General features: G+C 40.0%; 1 protein-coding gene across 1 annotated transcript in view; it reads left to right on the top strand.

Moving 5' to 3' along the window:
- The window catches only part of FREM1 (FRAS1 related extracellular matrix 1), a 137,219-nt gene extending 116,163 nt beyond the window's left edge, over window positions 1-21,056 (top strand). The window contains exons 29-36 of the mRNA XM_047098120.1: window positions 3,291-3,440; window positions 5,189-5,427; window positions 6,480-6,527; window positions 6,811-6,975; window positions 7,160-7,312; window positions 7,720-7,835; window positions 18,946-19,031; window positions 20,851-21,056. Of these exons, the coding sequence (XP_046954076.1) occupies window positions 3,291-3,440; window positions 5,189-5,427; window positions 6,480-6,527; window positions 6,811-6,975; window positions 7,160-7,312; window positions 7,720-7,835; window positions 18,946-19,031; window positions 20,851-21,056 (1,163 nt within the window). The remainder of the gene's footprint in view (window positions 1-3,290; window positions 3,441-5,188; window positions 5,428-6,479; window positions 6,528-6,810; window positions 6,976-7,159; window positions 7,313-7,719; window positions 7,836-18,945; window positions 19,032-20,850) is intronic.
- Window positions 21,057-27,304: the final 6,248 nt, after the last annotated feature.

Genomic DNA, 27,304 nt, shown 5'->3' with positions numbered 1-27,304 from the left:
GGGGTACTATAATGTTTTTCTTTTTTTCTTTTTTTATTTTTTTTAAATGTTTATTTATTTTTGAGACAGAGAGAGACAGAGCATGAACAGGGGAGGGGCAGAGAGAGAGGGAGACACAGAATCGGAAACAGGCTCCAGGCTCTGAGCCATCAGCACAGAGCCTGATGCGGGGCTCGAACTCACGGACCGCGAGATCGTGACCTGGCTGAAGTCGGACGCTTAACCGACTGCGCCACCCAGGCGCCCCTACTATAATGTTTTTAAAACATGATTCTTTTTTTTTTTTAATTTTTTTTTTCAACGTTTTATTTATTTTTGGGACAGAGAGAGACAGAGCATGAACGGGGGAGGGGCAGAGAGAGAGGGAGACACAGAATCGGAAACAGGCTCCAGGCTCTGAGCCATCAGCCCAGAGCCCGATGCGGGGCTCGAACTCACGGACCGCGAGATCGTGACCTGGCTGAAGTCGGACGCTTAACCGACTGCGCCACCCAGGCGCCCCTACTATAATGTTTTTAAAACATGATTCTTTTTTTTTTTTAATTTTTTTTTCAACGTTTTATTTATTTTTGGGACAGAGAGAGACAGAGCATGAACGGGGGAGGGGCAGAGAGAGAGGGAGACACAGAATCGGAAACAGGCTCCAGGCTCTGAGCCATCAGCCCAGAGCCCGACGCGGGGCTCGAACTCACGGACCGCGAGATCGTGACCTGGCTGAAGTCGGACGCTTAACCGACTGCGCCACCCAGGCGCCCCTTAAAACATGATTCTTAAAACAAGAGGTAATTGGTTGGGACTTGGAATACTTCGTTGTTGTTATTGGACTTTTATTTGAATAATGCTTGACTTTTGGGGTTTTGAGAGTCAAAACAGTTCTTTGAATATTAAAATTCTCAGTATTTATATACTTTCTTCACTGTCTGGTCTCTTATCCCTTCATGCCAGGTTTATGACAACAGCTGCCTCTGTGGTCTCCCCACTTCTAGCCTCTTTGCCCGTCTTCCTGGGCTCCTAAATCTTTTTGTGTAACACTCGGATTCATTTTTCTAAGACATTCGTTTTCAAGGGCCTTCCCTGTTGCCTATGGCTGAAAGTCTGAATCCAGCCACCTGGTGTCCAGGGCTCTCTGCCTTCTGGCTACATCCCGCCGTTGCTGCCCTCCTACCTCCTAGTGCCTGGCGTGACCTCCCTTCCAGCCAGCTAATTTGCTCAGCCTTCCCCGTTCAAGGCCTTTGCTACCCTCCTGACTTTGCTTGCGCTGTTTTCCCACTTCTCCCTCCCAAACCTACCAACTCGGGAGCCCACATGCATTTAGTATTTACCATCCATCCTGTATCTTTTGGCCGCTAATCATACATAGCCTTGAACAATGGACTTTCCTGACATTTACATCTGGTCTCTTCAAAGAGATTTTAATCCTTTATGTCAGGGCTTGCCGATGTTGTACCTCTGGTATTCTCCATAGCAGCTAAAGCAAAGGTAAGTACACGATAGAGACAAAAATGTATATTGTGACAGGTTGATTTAATCCGTCCATGAGGTGGGAATTACATAGTATTTTAGGTTAGGTGTTTCAACTTCTGTTTTTGCAAAGATCGCGAAAGTAATTGATTTATGAATCAGTTGGTATGGAAAACTGAAATTAGCTGTCAGCTTGGGTTTTTTTTTTTTAAATAAAATTATTTCAAATACACTTAATTCTTTCCCCCCCTCTAAGGCAGCCAAGAGTAGGATGGGTGATCAGTTTCCTCTTTCCATTGAATTCTGCTGGGGGATTGAGGAAACTTTGATTAGATCCTTAAATCTGTAGGTGACACGACCTTCAAACAGGTGGCTGTCATATAGATGGACCAAACGAGAGGCATAAATCTGCAGCAAACCATCTACAGGAAGACAAGAATCCAGATTTTCAGAAGAAAAGGCTAGGAAAAAAAAAAAAAGTTTGACTGCTTATATAGATGGGTTTATAGGAATAAGAGTCCTCACGTAGCCAATGAGTAAATGCCACAGAGTCAAGTTTTCAAAACTTAGTCCTGGAAGGTTAAACCATAAATTTGTTATCTTTTTTTCCCCTTAACCTTTAGCCTCCTTTCTCTACTGAACAGTACTTTTTTTTTTGTTAACTCCTCCCATTCATTTTTTCTTCTTTTTTTTTTTATTTTTAAAAATTTTTTTTTTGTTTAACGTTTATTTATTTATTTTTTGAGATAGAGAGAGACAGAGCATGAATGGGGGAGGGTCAGAGAGAGAGGGAGACGCAGAATCAGAAGCAGGCTAAAGGCTCTGAGCTGTCAGCACAGAGCCCGACGCGGGGCTCGATCTCACGGACTGTGAGATCATGACCTGAGCCGAAGTCGGACGCTTAACCGACTGAGCCACCCAGGCGCCCCACCATTTTTTCTTCTAAATAAACTAAAGGGGGAGACCCTGTAACCCATGTCATGGAAACTGGTCAGGATTAGACAGTCTCACAAGATTCTTCCAGCTTTCGTATTTTGTGTTTCTGGGGCTCCTTTGCATCCCACCTTAGCGGTGACAGAATGGCTGGGGATATGTTTGTAAGTTCCAAACGGTTTGGGATTAAGTTCACAAAGTTACCGTGAACCGAGCTTGATTGTAACTCCATGAGGAGAGGCAGACAGAAAGGGAAAACAACAACAACAACAACAACAACATTGGCTCTATTTCTAAAACCCCCAGCCCATAAATACTCTCTAGGAGGATATCAAATACTGAGTATTACATCATTAGAAAAAGCATTTGTGGGCTAGAAGGACCTCAGGAAGTGGAGCAGCCGATAGAGGCAGCTGTCTTCAGAAATCAATCATTTCAAGGGTTCCGTGAATAGTGTGAAGTACCATCCAATAATCACTTTTAACTGTCTGTACCAACCTCTTAAGATTTTTGGAACTATTAAGGTTTTAAGATTGCAGTGCTTGTTTATTCCTAAGAAGAGAAGGGGCAGGTCGGGGGGGGGGGGGGAGAAAAATAAGCCTTGGATCTCATCGACTAACCATTTTTTTTGTTGTTGTTGTTCATCCCTTGCCTAACGCGGCTCACTTTTTTTGTTACAGTGTTTGCATTGAAACGGAATCATCATTGTCCAGGAACAAATGTGGTCTTTTAATATTATTTGGGAGAACAGCAGGACCTCAGTGTGTCGGGAGCAGTACAATAGCTCACTCGGGCTACTGCAGCCTCGCTGTAGACATGTTAATTAATATATTTCTCTGACACCTAGGTGATTGAAATAGCAATTAAAGAGTAATTAAAATGTTTACTTCTTGTAGGAATGTCAACTAAGATGTGGAATATAGCAATTACCTATGACGGATTAGAGGAAGATGATGAGGTCTTTGAAGTAATTCTCAACTCCCCTGTGAATGCAGTTCTTGGCATAAAGACAAAAGCGGCAGTGAAAATTTTGGACTCAAAAGGAGGTATTCTTTTGATCCTCATCTCAAAATCAGGAGCGGTCCTGGCGCTCTGGCTGCTGGCTTTCAACAAACAGTGTGCCTGATAACGCCTTCAAATCAGAATGCTTAATTTCTTGTCAAGAAAGCAACCTCAGTCGTGTTGCAGGCCCTTTATTCTGCTTTCTGCTTCATGTGGTTTTCGTCCCGCTAAGAACTCTCGTTTGAGAAAGGCAACAAGTCAGTGCCGTAGTTGTTGTTGTTTTTTTTTTTTTTTTCTCCTACCCGTTTGTTGTTCTCACCGAGGGGGAAACAATGTTGGTGAGAATCTATCGACAATTATTTTCCCCCAGAGTTTGTAGGGCTGTAATTATCTTCCTCTGTGAAAGAGAGCTCTTAATGCCTAAAATCTGAGCCCCCACTGTAGTGTGACCAGGAAAATTCTAAGAGAGGAAGGAATTGGAGAAAAATAGACGTGAAAGGTGCAGCTGGCTAGGGGATTCAGGAGCAGCTGGAGAATATTAATGAACAACCTTGGAGTGCAGAGCCAAAATAGGTCCTGGATAGTATATGCAAAAGAACGACCTGTGAACTAGATAAAATAAAGACCAAGCACAGTCCTTGCTGCTCTGATTTTTTTCTTCCTGCCAAACCCTTTCTACTTACGTGTCTATTTAGCATTTGACAAGTGTCCAGTTACCATGCGCAGACTTAGACCCCTGATTTTACACCTGTCATGCCCCATGGTATGTTTTCCTTACCTGAAATCCGCTCTCTCCTGTTCTTTCTCTCATCCTATAATAAAATATAGACATTATCCTCTTCCCTTTATAATACTCATGTTTCCACAACATCTTTTCCCACCATCTTCATTGCCAAATTCACTTGTTTTTCAATAGAATTTTCTGTTCACAGGAAGTACATACAATACGTGAACTCCACGCTTTAGACATGAAGTATAAAATATCCACATGAGGGTTCTGGGTTTAGGTTTTTGTCATACTTATTGGGAATGTTTCCCATAGAAGTAGCTCCAATAAGATTTATTGGATATTTGTTCCGTGACAGTTGAATGCTCATTTTTATTTATTGTATTATTTTTAAAAATTTTTAATGTTTATTTTCTTTTTGAGAGACAGGGAGAGAGCATGAGCGGGAGAGGGGCAGAGAGAGAGGGAATCACAGAATCTGAAGCAGGTTCCGGGCTCTGAGCTGTCAGCACAAAGCCCAACGCAGGACTTGAACTCACGAACCATGATATCATGACCCAAGCTGAAGTCGGACGCTCGACCGACTGAGCCACCCAGGTGCCCCTGAGTGCTAATTTTTAGAACTGTTACTTGATTGCACTTTTCCAACAGTTCCAGTTTCTACCTCTAGGAGACTGGGGAAAGGATGAACCCTTGGAAGTGTTTACGGAGTGATACTTGGTCAGTGAAATAAACCTGATCTATTGAGGAATGCTGGAACACGCAGTGAGGCCGTTTCTCAAGTATGTGGCATGATTATAAAATCGTGACAATGGTTTCCGTTTGTGGTTTGTGAAATCATCGTCCTGACTTTATAATCGCCCTGTAGATGTGCAGAAGGGCACGGCTCTCCTGCACGGAAACTGATGAAGAGTAGAGGAGTTTCTGGCAAATGGCAAAAAGGCAACATCTGGTGGGAACACCATCCATCTCAGTTCAATGACAAGCTGCCCCGGGGGCTGTGTCGACGTGATCACTTATCTGTTTGTGTACAATGAACTGACCTGCTATCTTTCATGCCTCCAGGACAGTGCTATCCTTCATATTCCTTCAACCCAAACAAGCACAGTGCGTGGGAGAAGGGCCTTTGGCGCCCGCTGTCCCCAGGGTCTTCCTCACCCGCCACTTCTGGTTCCTTTCATCTGGAAAGAAGACCCCTTCCATCTTCCAAGCGGCCAGCAGTCACCAGGGGAGACACTCTCCAGGGCTTTGCTTCCACAGATCTTTCTCGTATGAAGCTGAGGACCCAAGGGAAAGGCAAAACAGTAAGGATGGGGAGCTTCGGGGATGTGACGTGTGGAGTACATTGTGAAAGAGTCAAACAATACTAATGAGCGTTCCCCAACGCTGAAAAAGCTGTTTGCTTCTCATAATGAGTGGGAGCCATGGTTCCGTGACCAATCAGGCAGTGTCTTTTGTATACAGATATCAGAATGCTGCCGCACTTCCTTAATGGTACTACTCGAGGTGATGGATATGCTGACTCATCCATATGGTTTCTGCTTTGGTTCCTTTTGTGATCAAAACAGATAGGGAATGACCAGTGACCCTGGAACAGAACGAGATTGTGTGATCTACTCGGGTGTGGAAACTGTGATGTTGACCTTATTAGCCCAGAATTATAATCAGGCAAACACTCATGAGTGTATGTGCATTCCTGTGTGTGTGTATGTGTATGTTTTCTTAGACCGCTGTGTACTATTGACATATCACCAAAGTAAGGATGTCTTTTCTCCATAACTGAAGCTATGAATGTCCGAATCAACACTGATAAGTTGTGAATAGGTCCAGTGATTTTAAAAATTCTAATGATTCGATCATGGAAAGTTTTTTTTTAATTTTTAATGTTTATTTATTTTTGAGAGAGAGAGAGAATGTGGGGGGAGGGACAGAGAGAGAGAGGAAGAGGCTCTCCACTGACAGCAGAGAGCCCCATGTGGGGCTCAAACTCAGACCACAAGATCATGACCTAAGCTGAAGTCAGTGCTTAACCAACTGAGCCACTCAGGCGCCCCTGGGTATGGAACGTCTTAAGAAACATACGTGTTTTGTTTCTTTCTTCTTCTTCTCCTTCTTCTTCTTCATTTATTTTTTGGGGGAGAGAGAGCCCGACGTGGGGCTCGAACTCACGGACTGCAAGATCGTGACCTGAGCCAAAGTTGGGCACTTAACCGACTGAGCCACCCAGGCGCCCCTTAGGAAACATATGTTTTAAAAATTTTTAGACACTAACAAGATCTTACTGGAAGGGTTTTACCCCATTGCTAGTTATTTTTCAAGCCAAGTTTATTCATATTTTGTACTTTGTTGATTTCAGGTTCTTCCATCCTCTGTTTATAGAAATGGAACAGACATCATCTATAATGTAAGCACGGTTTGAGAGAATTACTAAATTTCTTGTATTTATGGATGCAAAACATTTAGTGAAATTATTTTTCTTCTGCATTTATGTATTTCTCTTAAAAGCCTGTTTTGAAATTTGTTTCAGAGGCTTGGATGGCCAGGAAAGAAAAAAAAAAAAAACACCACAAACTTTTATCTTTTTTGCTTTAATCCAATTTTTGAGTTGCTCATTTTCCCGACAAATGTTTTTGTTTGCTACCTGGGTGTTCATGTTTTCTGTATTGTTGCTTTCTGATTTCCTCAAGTATCATGGAATGGTTTCCCTGCAACTACAGGATGATGGTTCCCCATCTCACCAAAGGAAGGCCAACATGTCCAGTATTGATGAGCCACAGAAGACAAGCCAAGGGGCAGAATTGCCTCAGGCAGATAAGGCGGAATCCACAACTGGCTCGCACTTCTCCAGACAGGTAGGAAAATCTTTTTACTTCCTATTCACCTGAGAGCCAGCTGTTTGCTGGGCCATAAAACTGCCTTCTAGCTTGGGGACTGATTGCTCAACACAAATGCTACCTAACAAATGAAAACCTAAAGAAGGTGGGTGTGTGCTTAGCTTACATGAAGTCAAGTCTACATCACCTCTCCTTCCCACAGGCCCGGTTGCCCTCGTTTCCAAAGAACTGCACACCGGAATTAAAGGGACTCTTCCACTTCCAAGAAAGCCTCCGAAAGCTGTACAAGTGTGATGGGATTACCTGGAGAGTGTGGAGCCCCCAAACCGAGGTGGGACCCGGGATGAACAGCAAGGTAGCTTTGCTGGCCGTATGCTCTGTGATAAGCTAATAGCAGGTGATCTGACGCTTCGTCCACCTGCCCTTGTCACACTTGGAAGGTGAAGAGGAAAATAGGGCCCAGGTGGTGTTTTACAAATCACAAAGCACATTAGGTAATCGATGCAATTGAAGAAGGTGTTTACTCGTGTTGTTTAATCGTCAGAGTGTCAAGGGTGTAAAATCGAAACGGTGTGGACTTCGGTGGTGTTTTCTGTAGAGAGCCATCACATCTCTCAAGGTGGAGAATTGGGATAAGGGCCGACCTCCTTTCTGGTGACAAAATGACTCTGTTCAAGATAGGGGACTCATAGATTCTTTGTGCAGAGAGCAGGCTGCAGATTTTAAAGACTTACCATGTCAACATGGACAACTGTATTTCAGGAGGTGGAAGGTGGATCCTGCCCGGCTGGGTGGCACCGTCACTCAGGCTACTGCCACTCCGTGATCACGGAACAGAAAGGCACCTGGGACACAGCAGCCCGAGCTTGCCAAGAACAGTAAGAAACCCTATTTCCCGTTAATTAATGTTTTCTTTCATACCGTTTCTCTTTTTTCTCATGCAACTTCGGGGTCGCTTCTTTCACTCAAGCGTCGAGTGTCTGATATCTACTTGGTTTTGTTTTAGGAACCCCAGGAGAGTTCTGTAGTTCAGGATGGATTTGACATTGACCTTGATAATGTGTTTTGACTTACCGCTTGTATGTGAAAAATGTGCCGTTGCCGAAGTTCTATTTTTTAGCTTTTCTTGATCTTTTGGAGAAAGTCAGAAGGAGCTTTTCTGAGTCCGCAGCACTGTAGTTTCTATCATTTTATTATTAGTAGTATTAAGTAAGGGTTCCTGCCCACGAATTTGAAAATACATGGCAATGAAAGGATCAGACCTATGACAATGCAAGAGACATTGATGATTGTGAAGCCAGACAAGTTGGACAAAGGGTCAGTGGGTCTGTGGGCAATGGGACACAAGATGACTTGTGGTCAAATAATGACAACAAAATTTATCTATTCCAGAAAGACTTTTTTTTTTTTTAAACTAAGTCTTCATCTGTGTTTTATTTTTTTTTATTTATTTTTTTTAATTTTTTTATATTTTTTTTTTTAATTTTTTTTCAATGTTTTTTATTTATTTTTGGGACAGAGAGAGACAGAGCACGAACGGGGGAGGGGCAGAGAGAGAGGGAGACACAGACTCGGAAACAGGCTCCAGGCTCCGAGCCATCAGCCCAGAGCCTGACGCGGGGCTCGAACTCACGGACCGCGAGATCATGACCTGGCTGAAGTCGGACGCTTAACCGACTGCGCCACCCAGGCGCCCCCAGAAAGACTTTAAAAGTGCATATGTGCCTATCCCTGACCCCCCCCCCCTTTTTGTCTACCTGGATATTATTCGGCTAATATGCCCCAGCCGCTGGAAACTGAGACTAGAGAAGTCTCTGGTGAATAACGGTCAGATTTTGCACTTCATCAAATTCAAAAAGTTATGCTCCTCTAAAAACACTATTAAGAGGGGCACCTGGATGGGTCACTCGGTTAAACGTCTGATGTCGGCTCAGGTCACGATCTCATGGTCTGTGAGTTGGAGCCCCGCGTCAGGTTCTGTGCTGACAACTCAGAGCCTGGAGTCTGCTTCAGATTGTGTCTCTCTTTCTGCCCCTCCCTCACATACACACACACACACACACACACACACACAATCTCTCTCTCTCTCTCTTGAAAATAAACATTAAAAAAGATTTAAAAATAAATAAATAAAAACACTATTAAGAAAATGAAAGAGCAGGGTGCCTGGGTGGCTCAGTCGGTTGAGCGACCGACTTCGGCTCAGGTCATGATCTCACCACTCGTGAGTTCGAGCCCCGCATCAGGCTCTGTGCTGACAGCTCAGGGCCTGGAGCCTGCTTCGGATTCTGTGTCTCCCTCACTCTCTGCTCCTCCTCTCTTCACACTCTGTCTCTCTCTCTCAAAAATAAATAAAGATTTAAAAAAAATTAAAAAGAAAAAAAGAAAATGAAAGAGCAAACCACATTTGGGAAAGCCAATCTCAAATCGTATATCTACCTAGGTCTCAAATCCAGAAAACGCAGACAATTCCTATAGATCAATAACAAGAAGACAACCTGATTAAAAACATAGCAAATGACTTGGAGGCTTCACAAGAAAAGATATACAATTGGTCAATAAGTACATGAAAAGATGTACCACCATTAGACGTCAGGGAAACGCAGATGAAAACCACGGTGAAACACCATTTCACACCCACTGTAAAATCACCAAGACTGCCAACGTCAGATGGTGCAGAGCCAATGGAATTCTCACGTGTGTTGGTGGAACGGTAAAATGGTACCACCGCTTTGTAGAACCGTCTGGCACTTTCTTATGTTTACACGCATTTACCCTGTGACCTAACGTCTGTACTCCTAGGTGGAGAAATAAAAGTAGATGCTGAAAAAAAAAAAAAAAAGGAGGGGGGCATTCGCAAGAATTTCATGGCAACTTTTTCCATAATAATAATGGTTCGGGTCTGGGGCACCTGGGTGGCTCAGCTCTTGATCTCAGGGTCGTGGGTTCAGGCCCCACCCTGGGCTCTGTGCCAGCAGTGAAGCCTACTTGAAAAAATTAGCTTAGTTGATTTATAGGGGTGGTTTATGTTTTCTCCATCAACAAGGAAATAGATAATTTTTCTTTTTTGATCATTTATTTTATAAACGATAAAATGGAATGAACTAAAACCTGCAACCATGTGGATAAATCTCAAAAACACGTAGAGAGGAAGCAGCCCATCATAAAAGAGTAGAAAATATATGATTTTTTGATACGAATAGGAAAAACTAATTTATTACTTGGTGTTAGAAATAAAAAAAAAAAACCTGTTATCTCTGGCAGGGATTGTATAGGGTGACTAAAAAACCATGAGGTAGTAGCATGAGGTAATATTCTAGAGTGATGGAAATGTTCTATGTCTTGCTCTGGATCATTGTTACCGGAATACAACTGTTAAAGTTCATTGAATTGAATACTTAAACATTTGTGCGTTTGATTCTATGTAGGTTATAACTAGTTTTTAAAAGGCTAATAAAATATTGTAAAAGTCTATTTTTTATTTTTTTAAATTTCTCATTCTTTTTAAAAAATTTGTTAAATTTTTATTTATTTATTTTTGAGAGAGGAAGAGAGAGAGAGAGAAAGCACAAGTGGGACAGGGCAGAGAGAGAAGGAGACACAGAATCTGAAGCAGGCTCCAGGCTCTGAGCTGTCAGCACAGGGCCCCACGCAGGTCTTGAACCTACAAACCGTGAGATCATGACCCGAGCTGAAGTCGGACACTCAACTGACTGAGCCACCCAGGTGCCCCTAAAAGTCTACTTAAAAACTGGTCAAATTGGGGCACTTGGGTGGCTCAGTCGGTTAAGCATCCGACTTGAGCTCAGGTCATGATCTCGTGGTTCACAAGGTCAAGTCCTGAATTTGGCTCTGTGCTGAAAGCTCAGAGCCTGGAGCCTGTTTCAGATTCTGTGTCTCCCTCTCTCTCTGCCCCTTCCCTGCTCTCACTCTATCTCTCACTCTCGAAAATAAATAAATGTTAAAAAAACAAAAACTGGTCAAGTCAACCACCATTTTCTTCACTAACGTATTTCATGTCTTAAGTATAAGTATGGGTACCATAGAGGTTAAACAGTGGCCTTCGGGCTTCTGTTGGTGAGTGGGTGGTATAGGATAAATTAAACTATTTTTTAAAATTGTATAAATAATTATTGTCTAAATGCATATATTCCCATCATGTTATATGTTAGGAAGAGTTATGACATCCTGTCATCCAAATAACTGGTGTCTTACTTTTATTTAAAGTTTGTCTTAATGCTTTGAAAGCTTGGGTAGGAAGACTGGCATAGGTCTTTCTCCCCCCCCCCCCCACCTTGAGGAAAAAGCTTTGGTGTGGAATCAGAACCTCTCTGAATTAGCAATGAGAAGATTGCAACATGCTACGAAGGGAAGGATATGGTTTCTTTCCTGATGAAAGTGAAAGCAAGTACAGAAATACAGTTATGCTGCAGCCAGGGTTATCAAGATCAAGTTGCTGTGGGGATTTGTTGGTAAAATATAGATGAAAAGCAACAGAACCCCCACACCTCAAGTCTGAAAGCAGCCTTATTGTTTATTTTCCACTGTTACTCAAATAGCAGTGCAAGTAACTCCGTTGGCCTATAATGAGCTTTAACTGGTCCTTCATGTTATGAGAAAAATAAGGACGTGTATTGAGCGACATCTTTCCATCCATCCATCAATGTTGGCATAAGGGCACCAAGTATTTTTACTTAGAAGGACTGTGTTCTTTACTCTGATATTATGATCGTCTAGCTTTTTGGTGTCAAAACTCATTTCTTTTGAAATAATGGCAATTTACGGTAACATTGATACCTTCATGGTGACTAACCTACATGAATCCCCCAATATATATATTTTTTACTTTATTGATCCATCTCATTGCAGCTAGGTTTTAATGGTGAGTGCAAAAAGTGGAAAGACTGGAAATGCAAATTGGTGCAGCCACTCTGGAAAACAGTGTGGAGGTTCCTCAAAAAATTAAAAATAGACCTACCCTATGACCCAGCAATAGCACTGCTAGGAATTTACCCAAGGGATACAGGAGGGCTGATGCATAGGGGCACTTGTACCCCAATGTTTACAGCAGCACTCTCAACAATAGCTAAATTATGGAAAGAGCCTAAATGTCCATCAACTGATGAATGGATAACGAAATTGTGGTTTATATACACAATGGAGTACTACATGGCAATGAGAAAGAACGAAATATGGCCTTTTGTAGCAACGTGGATGGAACTGGAGAGTGTGATGCTAAGTGAAATAAGCCATACAGAGAAAGACAGATACCATATGGTTTCACTCTTATGTGGATCCTGAGAAACTTAACAGGAACCCATGGGGGAGGGGAAGGGAAAAAAAAAAGAGTTAGAGAGGGAAGGAGGCAAACCATGAGAGACTCTTAAAAACTGGGAATATGGGGCGCCTGGGTGGCGCAGTCGGTTAAGCGTCCGACTTCAGCCAGGTCACGATCTCGCGGTCCGTGAGTTCGAGCCCCGCGTCAGGCTCTGGGCTGATGGCTCGGAGCCTGGAGCCTGTTTCCGATTCTGTGTCTCCCTCTCTCTCTGCCCCTCCCCCATTCATGCTCTGTCTCTCTCTGTCCCAAAAATAAGTGTTGAAAAAAAATTTTAAAAACTGGGAATAAACTGAGGGTTGATGGGGGGTGGGAGGGAGGGAGGGGAGGGTGGGTGATGGGTATTGAGGAGGGCACCTTTTGGGATGAGTACTGGGTGTTGTATGGAAACCAATTTGACAATAAATTTCATAAAAAAAAAAGAAAAAAAAACCAAAAGTGGAAAGACTAGTTACACATCTATTAATCTAGTCATACATCTATTAATTTTATACATCTGCTCATCCCAATAATAAACTTAAGGCCCAAATTATTTTAAAAGCCTAGCTACTTCCTCATGCATTTGACCTAAGATTTCATCTGCAACTTGGGTCGAAGCATTGTACCCTGACCCTGTTACGGCAGCCTGACCTTGCCGGTGATGCCTTCCTTTGATATTACCCCTTATTGTTTACAGAATTCTTTCACATGTAGTAACTGATCTGATCCTCTCATCACTTCTGCAGTATTATTGTCTCCACTCTGCAGATAAAACAGAAGACATTTGGGGAAGCAAAATCACTTGCTCGTGATCACATAGGCGAGTAAGTGGAAGCGACAGGACTCTCATTTTCTATGACACTCTCCAAAACAGCTCCATAAACATAGGGACTCTCTCATCTCAGGTGAATCGACAGCACAGCTATGTTGAACTAACCTAAAGCAGGTTTCCAAATGGAGTATTAATATTTTGTATCTTTCGCGGCAACAAACGTGTTACGATTTTTATTAAATTATGGAGTCTAAATTTCCTTTGGATTGGAATCAAAGTTACCTTTCACAGCAAACCTAAGGTACAATCAGGTTCTCAGTTTAATTCACTGCATTCAACAAATATTTGGGTACTTACCATACTAGAAATATCTAGACAAGACTGCACTAAAAACTTTTTAAAAAATGTTTATTTACTTTTGAGAGAGAGACAGAGAGACAGAGAGAGAGAGAGAGAGAGAGCGAGCGCAGATGAAAGGCAGAGAGAGGGAGACAGAGAATCTGAAGCAGGCTCCAGGCTCTGAGCTGTCAGCACAGAGCCCAACGCAGTGTTCGAACTCACAAACTGTGAGATCATGACCTGAGAGGAAGCTGGACACTTACCCAACTGAGCCACCCAGGCGTTCCCAGACTGCATTTTTTTAAAAAAAATTTTTAACGTTTGTTTTTTATTTTTGGGACAGAGACAGAGCATGAGTGGGGGGAGGGTCAGAGAGAGAGGGAGACACAGAATCTGAAACGGGCTCCAGGCTCTGAGCTGTCAGCACAGAGCCCGACATGGGGCTCGATCTCACGGACCGTGAGATCATGACCTGGACCGAAGTCGGATGCTTAACCAACTGAGCTACCCAGGTGCCCCCAGACTGCATTTTAAAGTCTTATCCCCCAGTATTGGCCCCACAAGCCAATAACTAAATCATTCTTCATTCATCAATGAGCTTCGTAGAAATTGACAGCATCTTTCTCCAGATACGGCTGTCCTTATGGCAAGTCTTTAAACGCTGCATTTTACATCAGTAGGGTGTTTCATACAATCCTGACAATTCCTTCCCACATCTCCTTCTCAGAAAGCTCTATTAAGAATGTGAAAGTCACTAAATTTAAATGGTAGCATTTAGCTTTCACTGAGTTCATGTCTTACTGTAGATCTAGTTAAGAAGTTCTCTGGATCTCAGTGCAACAATGTGAGTTACAAGCAGTATTTGTTGATTGCATATATGAGAACATAAATGGTATTTAGAAATAGTATAAATAGGAGGATAGTTTGTGCTAGAATAACTATTATAACATCTATTATAGTAGTGATGGAAAATTTCCATCTCTCTTATTAATTCAAGGATATTAAAGATCATATCTAGTAGATCAAACATGATGTTATAAGCAGGTTCAGAAGTAATTTGTTCAATTATTTTTGAAGTTATTTTGATAAATGCTGGTCTCAGGGAATTGTTTTAAGCTCTAAAACTGTGATTTCTTTATAGATATTAAACTGAGAAAGCTTTCAGGACAAAAATAATTAAGGACAATTGGAGTTTTTCCATCATATTTTAGAAAGAAACTAATTATGTATCAGTAATATAAACTCTTTCAAACTGCACATTATCTATTTGCCAGAATGGTCCAGAACTTAAAACGTCTATCAAATACCATTTCTGATGGTATCCCAGAATGTGTTAAGAGAGGTAAAGAAACTGCGTGTGTGTGAGATTTTTAAAATATCACGAAAAGCTTTTCATTTTGAAACTTTATTTGGAAAAGATGAGTATGAATATGTGATCTGATTGTATGACACTTCAATATGCATTGCATCGCAAAAGGACAAGAATGATTACCCCCGGGAACGGTTGATAACTAGTTACGTTTCACAAAATGTACATTGATAACTAGTTACATTTCACAAAATGTCTAGCGGCGAGTGGAAAGCAAAACTGAAAAGGAAAACGAAAAGATCTCCATAGTCCTTTGGTTTGGTCCTTCTGCAAGGGACATTTTTGGGCAGGAGGGCCCCCTCCTCAGGGTAATTTTTCTCTGAACCCCGAGACCTCCTCTACCAGTCATTGTGTTTTTGTTCACCTATTGGGCCTCCGTGCCTCCCTTCACCTATTCCCTTTCAGGGTCATTTTGTTTTGTTCTTCACCACCTTTGTCTTGAACACCAGATACTCTTCACTGTATCATACACCTGAATCTAATATAACACTGTCCGTTAACAATACTGGAATTAAGATAAAAAAACTTAATTAAAAATATGTATATAAAAGAAAGAAAAACAGATATTCTGGGAATCATCAATTCCTTCTGTGCTATAAAACTTACAGTTTTAACATTTCGCAACCTGGATATTTGCCTTCCTATGACTTAATTTTAGGAGAGGTTTTTACAGTTTAAAATTAGAGTTACTATTAATATTAGTATGTTTTTGATTTGGTATCAGGAATCATTATTCAATTCTGGGCTGCGTTTCCTGGGGCTCCCTCCCTTCCCTGAAGATCCTTTACTAAGGGTCGTTTACAGCACCCATGTTTCAGGAAGAACAACAAATTTGGCTTTGCTCCTTGTCCCTAATCAGATTGCTAACTCAACTCAATCTTTATCTCCCATCTCCTTTCCTCTCCATTGGTGTTTTATTATTTTTCCAACTCAGAGGAGCCAGACTCCTAGATTAGGTATTTCTTGAATTTACATACTGTAATCTCCTCTGCTCCTTAGGCAGTCATTGTACATTGGTAATTCTCTTATTATAAATCATTATCTATGAAACCAGTTTGTTTTCTCACAGGACTGTCTGGAACCCCTGCTGGCCTCTCCTTAAAGAGTTACTCTGAAGTCCATCTGTACTTACTCAAAACATTTCAAAGGAGTAGATGTGTATTTCTTTACCTAGGCAAATCAAAGTTCCTGGTTTTTTTTAAATTTTATTTATTTACTTATTTATTTTGGTAAACAATATAATTACATTTTATTTTGTTATTTTTTTTAACTTTTCTTTCTTTTTTTCTTCAATATATGAAATTTAAAGTTTCTGTTTTTAACACTGTACTTTGAATGCCTTCAAATTGCAGAGCTGTCAAAAGGTTTTTATTTATGTGTCTCTCTTTTTTTTCATTTGTTTATATACATATCTATAGAAGTAACGTTCATGCTGTTTCGTGTGGATACGGAATAAAGAAGAAAAGGAATGGTTTTGTAAAATAATCAACATACCGGTGCCTAAATGTTCATTTGATAAATGACTGTGGTCTAACACTTTACCTGTCCTAAACACAGCTGTTTTCCCATCTTGCTCTTTTGGGACTTTTTGCTTCTTGGAGAGACACACACACACACAAAAATCAAACTTGTACCTGGCCAGTGAAAATGGATTTTACAAAGTCTGCTGTAACGATAGTTTCAAGAATCTTAAAGCAAGAGGAGACGGTAAATATCCTTGAATGAGACCTGTTACTGCCTGATGATGAAGGCTCCAGTTATATCCGTAAAGGAATTAGAGGCAGAGCGGGAAGAGAACGCAGGTCTCCCACACTCTGTTCAGTACACCATGTTGAGTGAGGCAGCCCCGTGAGCCTTCCCTTGGCCTACATTTAACACACATTTGATACTCTGGGTTCTAAACCCTCAACACGTTAGAATTACCATGTTGGATGTGAGAGGAAGGGAAGAAGTTGTGCCGTCAAATCTGCTGTAACTGTCAGACAGGAGATGACAGTAAATAATGAGGTCAGAGCCCAGTCACCAAAACCCAAATCCAGCAGGCTGAGGCCACTAGGAGAAGGGTAAAGAGAGAGGCTTATATGTATCTCAGAAGTCCTAGAATTTACCACTGCATTATAGAACAGTAAAGTACTGGTTTTAGTGGGGAAAAAATCATTAAGAAATGGATAAATTATGTTCACCATAGGTGATCTGGAAAAGCAGAGAAATGCCTCTGAAGTTTGGAAAGACAGGCAAAATGAATAAAATTCAATTCAACAGTTTTCTAAACGGGTACAAGTATTACCAGTTTTGTTTCCTACTTTTAAAAACGTCAGTGGATATTAACCAGACAAGAACGTGGTGGCTTTGTTTCTTGTTTGAAATTTTCTGTATTAAAAAAAAAAAAAAAGAACAAAAGAAAAAAATAATTACAAGCCTTTTACTGAAGGCATTTTAAAAGAGCTTTTAATGAGCACTGTTGGAGAATTAGAAACAATCAAATATTGCTTTATAGGAATAATTCAGCTAGCTACAAAAATAGTTCATAAAGAATTCTCATGCCAGTTATAATGTCTATCATCAAAAAGATAGGAGATAACAATTGCTGGTGAGGATGTGGAGAAAAAAAAACCCCGCCGTGTACTAGTGATGAGATTGCAAATTGGTGCAGACACTGTGGAAAACAGTATGGAGTATCCTCAAAAGATTCTAGACAGAACTACCTTGGGGCGCCTGGTTCGCTCAGCCAATGGAGTGTCCGACTCTGGGTTGTGGCTCAGGTCATGATCAAGCCCTGAGTTGGGCTCTGAGCTGAGTGTGGAGCCTGCTTAAGATCCTCTCTCTCTTTCCCTCTGCCCCTCTCTTCTGCTCATGCTCCCTCGCTCTCTCTCGATCTCTCTCTCTCTCTAAAAAGAAAAAAAGAACTACCAGATGATCCAGAAATTCCACTTCTGGGATTATATCTGAAGGAAATCAAAATAGAATGTTGTGGAGATATCTGCATCCCCATGTTATAGCATGTTTATTATTTATAATAGCTGAGGCATTGAAATAACCTAAGCTTCCATCGACAGACGAATGAATAAAGAAGTTGTGATACACATACACACACCCAGGAATATTATTCAGCCATAAAAAAGAAGGAAATCCTACCATTTGTAACAACATAATATGCATCGAGAGTATTATGCAAAGTGAAATGAATCTGATAGAGAAAGACAAATACTATACGATCTCACTGATATGTAGAATCTTAAAACAAAACAAAACAACAAACTCACAGGAAAAACGATCAGATGTGAGTGGCAGAGGCCAGGGATATGGGGTGAAGTAATTGGATGAAGGTGGTCAAAAGGTACAGACTTTCATTTATAAGATGATTAAGTACTGGGATATCACATACAATATGAGGAATGTAGCTGACACTGATATATGATATTATATGATATTATATGATATATGATATATGAGAGTTATTAAGAGAGTAAATCCCAAGAGTTCTCACCACAAGGAAATAATTTTGTTTTTCCTGTTTTTTTCTATCTATATGAGCCGATGGATGCTACCTAAACTCATTATGGTAATCATTTCACAATGCATATGAGTCAAGTCATTATGCTATACACCTTAAACATAAAAACAATTCTATTTGGGAGGAAAATATGTATGACTATAGGACTATGTGCTTTAACTTTTTTACAACCTATGAACATTTCATGCTCATTTCACTGAGTATGATCAAAGGGTCACAATTATTGGGATATTTGATTAAACATACCAAGCGCAAAATGTCGGCCTCGAGTAATTTTATCTGAATAGTCTGGGTTATCTTACTGGTCAAATTAACTGGATACTTGCCAAATTTATGCCATTTAGAGATAGACCCTCTGCGAGAGGAGTAATATTTTGGCATTAATTTTTGTAAGTAGGTAGTTGCTGATTTTTCTAAAAATATTTAAAAACTGTTGTATTTATACCTAGATAGTATAAAAAAATATCCCTTTCTTTGCTGTTACCTATCCCACTTTACAGATAGTCATTAAAATACAAAAATGAAAGAGTATAAAAATCTTGGAAAATTTTCCGTGTGTGTGTGTGTGTGTGTGTATACACTTTTCTATTTTGAACAGATTTGATTTCTGTTCTGCATTCCATATCAACAGGAGTGTTGGAGTCCCTGTCACCAATGCTTTCCTTTTTGTTTGTTTGCAGTCACCTGGGCAGCCTCGTCACCGTTCTCTCCAGGCAGCATATGCGGTGGCTGTGGGACATCAGCGGACGGAAGCCATTTTGGATAGGCAAGTGTCTGCGCTGAGGAGGGAGGCAGGAACATGAAGGAGGCGTCTCCCTCCCATGGGCCAAATAATTGTGGTTTGCAGTAACAGGCAACAGTTCCATGATTGGACAGTCTATTTTTTCTTTTTTGGAGGGGGCACCCAGTGGATGGTCTGCCTTTTAAAACTCATTTTAGTTACACAATGCTTTCATTTTTGGAGATCTATCTCAAAGAAATAATAAGGGATGTGGCTTCGATTATAGGTAAGACAATTCAACAAATGGTATTTCTAAAAGTAAAAAATTAGAAGCACTTGTCAATAGGGGATGGTTAAATAAATTATAGTATAGCCACAAGAAGGAATATTTAATATTTAATGCTTTTGTAAGGCATAAAATATTAAAGACATAACAAAGTGCTTTATGTTTATTATTTCATTCAAGAAATACACGTTGGAAGCATATTATATATAAAATACATAACGTATTGCATTTGTGGCAGGTGCTAAGTAAAAAAGCAGAGTCCACAGCGATATGAAGCAGAAAATAATTATGAGAAAAAATTTATATACATGTGATATATATATGCATATGGTATATACATATGCATATATAAAGAAATACGTTAAAGAATTAGAAATGTTTGCAGCTATTGACAAGTATAGGCGATCTTAATTTTATCCCTTGTTTTCTGAAGTTTTAACATCTTCAATTTTAACAAGAATACAAATCTCTTCAGATTCTATTTTTAGAAGTAGAATTCTCAGGGCGCTTCAAAGTCAGTATTTCCACCGTCTGACCTTGAAGGTATTGGATTTCAGGGAACTGTACTAAACCCAATCTTGGCTTCTCCGAATCTCTGTAATACTTAGTACATCTCGAAATTCTGAAATTTTCTGAGAGTCTGAAGCTAAAGCTAGAGGAGACATTTTCTTCACTTCCACAATGACTGATTTCAAGGCTCTGTTCCCACAGAATACTTAGGCATAGCACCTTCTGATCAACGATGCAAGGAAACAATCCGGAAGGAGATAGTTCATTTTATTCTACCCCAAAATATTGAGGGAGGCTCACTCAGGAGGTTATAGGTTATGCAGCTAAGACTATTTTCATGGTTAAATTTGGTTGGGAGATGTCAGATCATGCTGTTACAGGGGATTCTTTTCTGATTTTATTCTCTTTATTTCTATTATGAAGGAGAGTGAGGAGGAGGAATGTGTCTTTAAGAAAAATTACAAAAGCTTTGCAACACTGAAGTGTAATTTGTAAAATTGCCAGTGGGAGTAGAGAGGCAAGTTGAGAAAAGCTGCTTTTTGTTGGAATTATAGCCGACTGAAAAAAAAATCTTACGTTCCAGACTAAAAATAATATCTAGTTAAGCTACTTTCGAATATGAAAACCAAGAGATTTAAATAGCAAAGAAGAAGAACTATAGACAAGAGTGTAACCTGTTTCCCTGGGATAGGAGTTCTGCCTGTGAAATAATACGAATAATAATTGCCATTTATTAGACATGCATGCGTGCTGTGAAACGTACATGCATTATCTTTTTTCATACTGAAAATGGCCCTCGATATACTATTTTTATTCCCATTTCTTAGATGAGGAAACTAAAACTCAAAGTGGTTAAGTAACCTGCCCGAAGATGCTCAACTAGCGAGGATTTGGATTCGGATCGGCCAAATGTTCTCAACTGTGTCTTAGGATTCCCAGATCCTATTCTGTGTTTCAGAACATAGGCTCATGTTTGTACATGATTGCTGAGATTAGAGCAAGAGACTGATGTGATACCCAAGCATAAATGTAATAAAATAATTTGGCACATTCTTTGGTTCACATCAGGTTTGAATGACCAAGCGCATGCTGGCCACTGGGAGTGGATTGGTGGTGAACCTGTCGTCTTCACCAACTGGAGGAAAGGCCCCCCTCAACGTTCAAAGCCTGGGAAGAACTGTGTTTTGGCTCAAAGACAAGGGAAATGGCAAACGCAGGACTGTAGCAAGAGCAAACCTCACAGTTACGTGTGCTCCAGGAAACTCGAAAAGTAACTAGCCTTACAGGTGCCCACTTGGAATTTCTCACCTATTTATTTACAGGATTTGTACATGTTGTTCAATAGAAGACAAGGTGTCATGATTGACTTGGTACGTTTTTTTTTTTAATCATAGTTTATGAGTGATTCTATCTGGTAAAAAAGGAACATAGAAGAAGAGTTCCAGGAAGATCGATCAATGAATATTTCTTTAGGGAAGACAGACAATTCTTGGATTTCAATACATTTCAGAATAAATGCCTGAAGTATTAGATGGTCCAAGATTTGCTGATTCCAGGAGACTCCCACCCTGACCCCACTCCATATCTGAGTCAGTACCAATTTCATGGTCCTTGGATTTTTTTTTAATCCCAATATCTCAAATGAGCCCATTCCAAAATCTGTATTGCTGGTGCTTCTCCCACTTCAGTCTGAGTAAAAGAAATTCTATCAGTTCCTTAAATCACAGTTGAGGTGCCATCATTGCTTTGTCCCTTTGGAGTTCTTTCACATGTGAAACCTAAGATAAGAGGCTGTGGATAAAAAGGAGTATTGTCCGTGGTGGAAAAGGAAGGCTTTACATGGGCGAATCTCACAGATGGAAACTCATTTGCAAAGCTCTAGTTCAAGTGAGAATTCAGAGGCTACCTGTACCCTAGAGGTCTACCCATCACCACTCGTGAGACAGATTGCTTTTTTCAATGAAAATGTTGGCCTTGTACCATTCCAAAGCCAATCGTTCCATTTCCCTGGCCTTATAGATTCATGAGAAATCTGAAGCCACACGAACCTCTCTTTTCATTTGTGTGTGTAGTACGCAGTGACATTTGTCAAGGACGTTTGAAACAGAGTATATGTGAACGAGGGTTACAAGTTGGAAGAAAAACGCTGCTTCTTCAGAAGTGTCCCAATGAACTATGTTGATGAACAAAGAAAAATAATACTGAAAACAGAGCCCTTGAAAACCTATATTCTCAGGAAGGATTTTGATATAATTTTGAGCCCTGAAGTCTTTAATATTTGTAGAAATGGCACGCTAACTTGATTCGCTAACATAAAGCTACCTTATTAATTTATAATATCAGCAGAACAAAACATTTTTGTACCAGTGAGACGTGTTGCAGCCTTACAAGAACTCCCATCTGAAATCAAGGTTTAATTACAGGAAATTAGAAATTTACTTCTGAAGCATGCGCTCTAAATTTTCCTCTTTTCATAATCACTGAAAAGAACGGTTGTGCCAAATGTAACTTGCTCTCTGAGCGCCGGTGTAATTTCAGCATCAAAATGGGGTTCCCAAGTAGACGAAAGCTTTGGTGCAGGTTTTATTATAATAACATGTTCAGTAAAACTAAAATAAACTGAAGAGATTCAGTCCGGTTTCTGGATATAACACATGACCAGCTTGTTTTATTTCTGCTCATTTATCAAGATTTTAGTTATTAGAAGTATTTACAAAGAGCAGCTGGGATAAAGTTTAGGCATTAATGGCATCGCGGAATCGGAAGGCTCCTTACCTTAGGTATCACGAGTAGTCTGGACTGATACAACATCCAGATCTCTTGTAGGACACAAGCATTCTCTGGTATTTAACCAAAAGATGCAAAACCCACCCTCCATACCAGCTCCGATCCTTTCTGGTCCACGGGCCTCTGCAGTGTGGGCAGGTGAGATGCCAGTTAAAGAAACGATGAGTTGTTTACCTAAAGAGGTCCATCTGAGGAGGGAAAGTAAAAATTCAAGAAATGGAGAACTCAGGGGCCACTTCTTCCTACTAAAACCCTAGGACTATGTTAACTAGTTAAAACTGGGAATCCAGAACCATGGCTGTTAAGTAGAGCCTGGTCAGTGCGGTAGATTTTATCATACTTTTCTGAAATGACAATGATATGTAAGTGTAATTGCAAATGTTAGCACAAGGAGTGGGTGTTTTGATTCGTGTAGTGGCTAGAAATACGAGAATAATATTTTTAAGCATTCCTGCTTGTGAAGGCAGCAATCAGGTTGTAATAGCCAAGTAATTGAAAGAAGATAACAAACAAGCACTCGGACAAGTTGGGGAGCTGGGCAATATTTATCATGAACTTATTCCTTTCTCATATTCCTTTCTCCATTCCCCTTTGACTCAGGGGGGAAAAAGAAGTAAGTGATTGTTATCTGAAAAATAAACACACACACACACACACACACACACACACACACACAAGCAAAAAAAGGAGCAGGGGCACCTAACTGGCTCAGTCGATGGAATGTGCAACACTTCATCTTGGTGTTGTGAGTTTGAGCCCCAGGTCGGATGTAGAGACTACGTAAAATCTTAAAAAAAATTTTTTTTTAATGTTTAATTTTGAGAGAGAGAGAGAGCACGAGTGAGGGAGAGGCAGAGAGAGAGGGAGACACAGAATCTGAAGCAGGCTCCAGGTTCTGAGCTGTCAGCCCAGAGCCCAACACGGGGCTCAAACCCACAAACTGCGAGATCATGACCTGAGCTAAAGTGGATGCTGAATCGACTGAGCCACCCAGGTACCCCAAAAAATAAAAGCTTAAAAAAAAGTAAATTATCGTCATGTTCTCTCTGCCAAGATCGGTCATTGTCACCTGTCAGGTTCTGGTGGGAGCAGGAAGGAAGGAAATGGGGTAATGGTAGAACAGGAAGGGGAGATTATAGGAGAGAGGAGAGAAGGGTTGAGCAGAAGAGATGGGACAGGTGGTAGCTAAGAAGGAGAGCATCAGAAAGAAAGACTTACGTGCCACCCAGCTCTTCTCCCCAGACTCGAGTACCTTAGGAAAAGTCCCCTCTATCCAAGAGCATCAACCCAGCTAAACAGTGTGTAGCTTTTCAGTATCCTGTGATCTTTGCTTTTTAACCAAAGCGTACATATATATATGTATGGCATATATTTTGCTAAACATAAACTTAAAAACAGATGATAATTATTTCATCTCCTTCCAAGGAATGGTAAACATGAACCAGGTGACCTTTATTTACATTTCCATTTTTGTATATTTTTAATACAGTCAAAAAGAACACGCACATGTTTTTTCATGAACACTATGGTTCTGTATAATTCAAACCAAGAACTGGTGCTGATTAATTTTTGCAACCAAGCCGCATGTTCAATGTACTGTTTCTAGCGTTGTATCAAAATTAATAAAATGATCTTATTTCTACTTCTGAACCACTGTTGCTTTAGTTTTTAATATTTTATATTTATCATTTCTTTAAGTTTATTTATTTTGGGAAAGACAGAGGAAGTGTGAGTAGGGGAGTGGCAGACAAAGCGGGGAGAGAGAAAATCCTAAGCAGGCTTTGCATGGTCAGCACAGAGCCCGAGGCTGGGCTCAACTCACAAAACTGAGATCATGACCTGAACCGAAATTCACTCAGACGCTTAACTGACTGAACCACCCAGGCACCCCTAACGTTTTGTATTTACTCTATCCACGGTAAGAAGGGATGGGAAAGAAAACTCAACACGTCTTTTTTATCCTTACTGTTTAAAGCAACCTTTAGTTACATGGTTTTCATCCATCTACTCAGCCACCCATCCACTCATCCATCTACCATTTATTCAACAAATATGGACTATTACGTGCCAATCCTACTAGAGATATTATTGTGAATGAGATAGGAAAATAAAAATATAAAAGTATAGCGTATACATGCAAATTTCTTTTTTTTTTTTAAGCGTGAAACTTTTTTATCAGGGAGGAAGTCACAGTGAAAACCATTGATTACATTATCCCTTTTCAGAATTGAAGGGAAACACACCCCCATATGGAGAGTTCAGGCTGTCTTTTGTAATATTTCTCTCCTGATTAAGAAATTGGTATTACTTCCTGAGCTTATAATCAGGTCAAAGTGTTACGGAGAGTAGCTGTCCCAAATTTCCTGCCTCCAGATCAAGTTAGGAACTAAAGTTTTCAAATCTAGCCGATTGATCTTTGCAACAAGACAAGCAGTATGTGTCTCTGTGTCTTTAAGTTACTCAGAGGAACAGGATAAAGAGAGAACAATCATATCATCTCACCTAGTATCTTTATTGTAGAGCAGAGAACACTGAAGCCTTCAGAACTTAAAGTGAGAGGGGCGCCTGGATGGCTTCCTCCGTTGAGCATCTGACTTTGGCTCAGGTCTTGATCTCGTGGTTTGTGTGTTCGCGTCAGGCTCACTTTGGATCCTCTGTCCCCCTCTCGCGCTCTCTCAAAAATAAATAAAAGCATTATTTAAAAAAAAAAAAGTTGTGAAGTGGGGAGAGATTAGCACTAGAACTAGAGATTTGCAAATTGTAGGCTGAATCTCTTCCAATTATGCAACCTATTCTAATTATTGCCACTCTGAACAAATGGTTTACTTAAATTCAAGTACAATACCTTTGAATGATGAGTATTTTTGACATATGCTTGACAACATAACTTTAAGTAAAAGAAGATGGACAGGAAAGGTCTGTGTACTGCGTGATCCATTCATATGACATGTCCAAAGTAGGCATATTTATAAAGACAGAAAAGGAGCTTCGTGGTTGCTCGGGGGTGGGGGAGGGGGAAACTGAAACTAACTGCTGATGGGTACACAGGCTCTTTTTGAGGGTATGGAATGATCTGGAATTAGTGGTGGTGGTTGCAGAACATAGTGAATATGCTAAAAACCACTCAAGCGTGCACTTTAAAATGTTGAGTGTTATGTTATAGGAAGTATATCTCTCAAGAACAGTGCTATTAAAGTCACCATGTAAAAATTTATTTTAGAAAGCTATAAAGGGGTTGATATATTTGCTGTGTGTTTATCTGATTCATCCAAGATACTTTTTCCAGTCTTTGCCTCATGTCTCACCCAGTTTTTTGTTTATTTATATAGTTGGTTAAGGGGAAGAGAATGTTGATTGGACATACTTTGTAACTTACAGTACGGCTTTATTGATCTTCCTCCTTTCTCTCCATTAATCACGGAGGGCTGTTACTGATGGCGGAGTGTGTCTGGATATGTGTAATGTCCAGAATGCCCTGATTTTCTAAAAATAATTCTACAAGTCTTTAGAACAGGATCATGCAGGAAATGAATATACCCTCCTCGTAACTTACACACATAACTGTTCATTTTGAACAGTTTTTATAGGTCTTATAGTCTCCTAGGCAATAAAGCCTAGTTTATCTTAAGACAGAAAGGAACAAAAATCAACCAACACTTCCATTAAGGGCCTTATGGTAACCCGCAATACTTTTTCCAAGCAATGAAGTATGAGTTCACCTTTTGCTTCTATCCCCATCTGTATTTTTGCTTCCCAAAGGCAATCAATCCCAACTTACTCTACAGAAGAGAAATGAAAAAATATATACTATCCCAAAACTAGTCAAAAGCAAGCTGAAGCAGATATATTAATATCAGAGTAGATTTTAGAGCAGAATATCATCAAAGTTAAAGGAGCCTATTTTATCATTTAAGGGGTTAATACATCAAGAGGACATAATAATTCTAAATATTTATGCATCTAATAACCATGCTTAAAAATACACAAACAAAAACTGATAGAAATAAAAAATCTATAATTATATTAAAAATGTTAATACCCTTCTCAATAATTAATAGAACAAGTAGGCAGGAAATCAGTAAAGATTGAGAAATGTGGATACTGTTAACCAAATTAATCTAACTGATGTTGCTAGAACATTCCACCCAACAGCAGCAGAATAGATATTTTTTTCAAGTGCACAGGAAACATTGCTGGGATGAACCATATTCTGGGACATAAAATGAGTCTCAATAAATTTAAAAGGATTTAAGTTATACAAAATATGTTCTCTGATCATAATGGAGTTAAATTAAAAATCAATAACAAAGATATCCCTGGAAAACCCCTATGTGTTTGGAAACTAAAGTAGAAACTTCTTCAACTCATGGGTTAAAGAAGAAATCAAAGGGAAGATTAAAAAGTATGGTGAACTGAATAAAAATGAAAACACAGCATATCAAAGATTGTGGGATGCATTGCTCAAGGCATTACTTAGGAGGAAATTTTATCACACTAGATGTATTGGAAAGAAGAAAGGTCTTAACTTTAGCTTCCACCTTAAGAAAGTAGAAAAAGAAGAGAGCAGAAATAAGGAAATAGAAAATATCAGAGTGGAAATCAATGAAATGGAAAAAAGAAACACAATAGAGGAAATCAATGAAACCAAAAGCTTTTTGTTTTCAGAATATTGATAAAATTGACAAATCTCTACCTGGACCAATCAGAAAAAAATGAGAGAGAACACAGATTACTA

Source organism: Lynx rufus, unplaced genomic scaffold (assembly GCF_022079265.1).
Source record: "Lynx rufus isolate CCGP_SWC_20201006 ecotype Redwood Valley unplaced genomic scaffold, mLynRuf1.p SCAF_10, whole genome shotgun sequence".
Taxonomy (NCBI): domain Eukaryota; kingdom Metazoa; phylum Chordata; class Mammalia; order Carnivora; family Felidae; genus Lynx; species Lynx rufus.
Note: the sequence above shows the minus strand (reverse complement) of the source record. Positions and strands in the feature narration are given on the sequence as shown.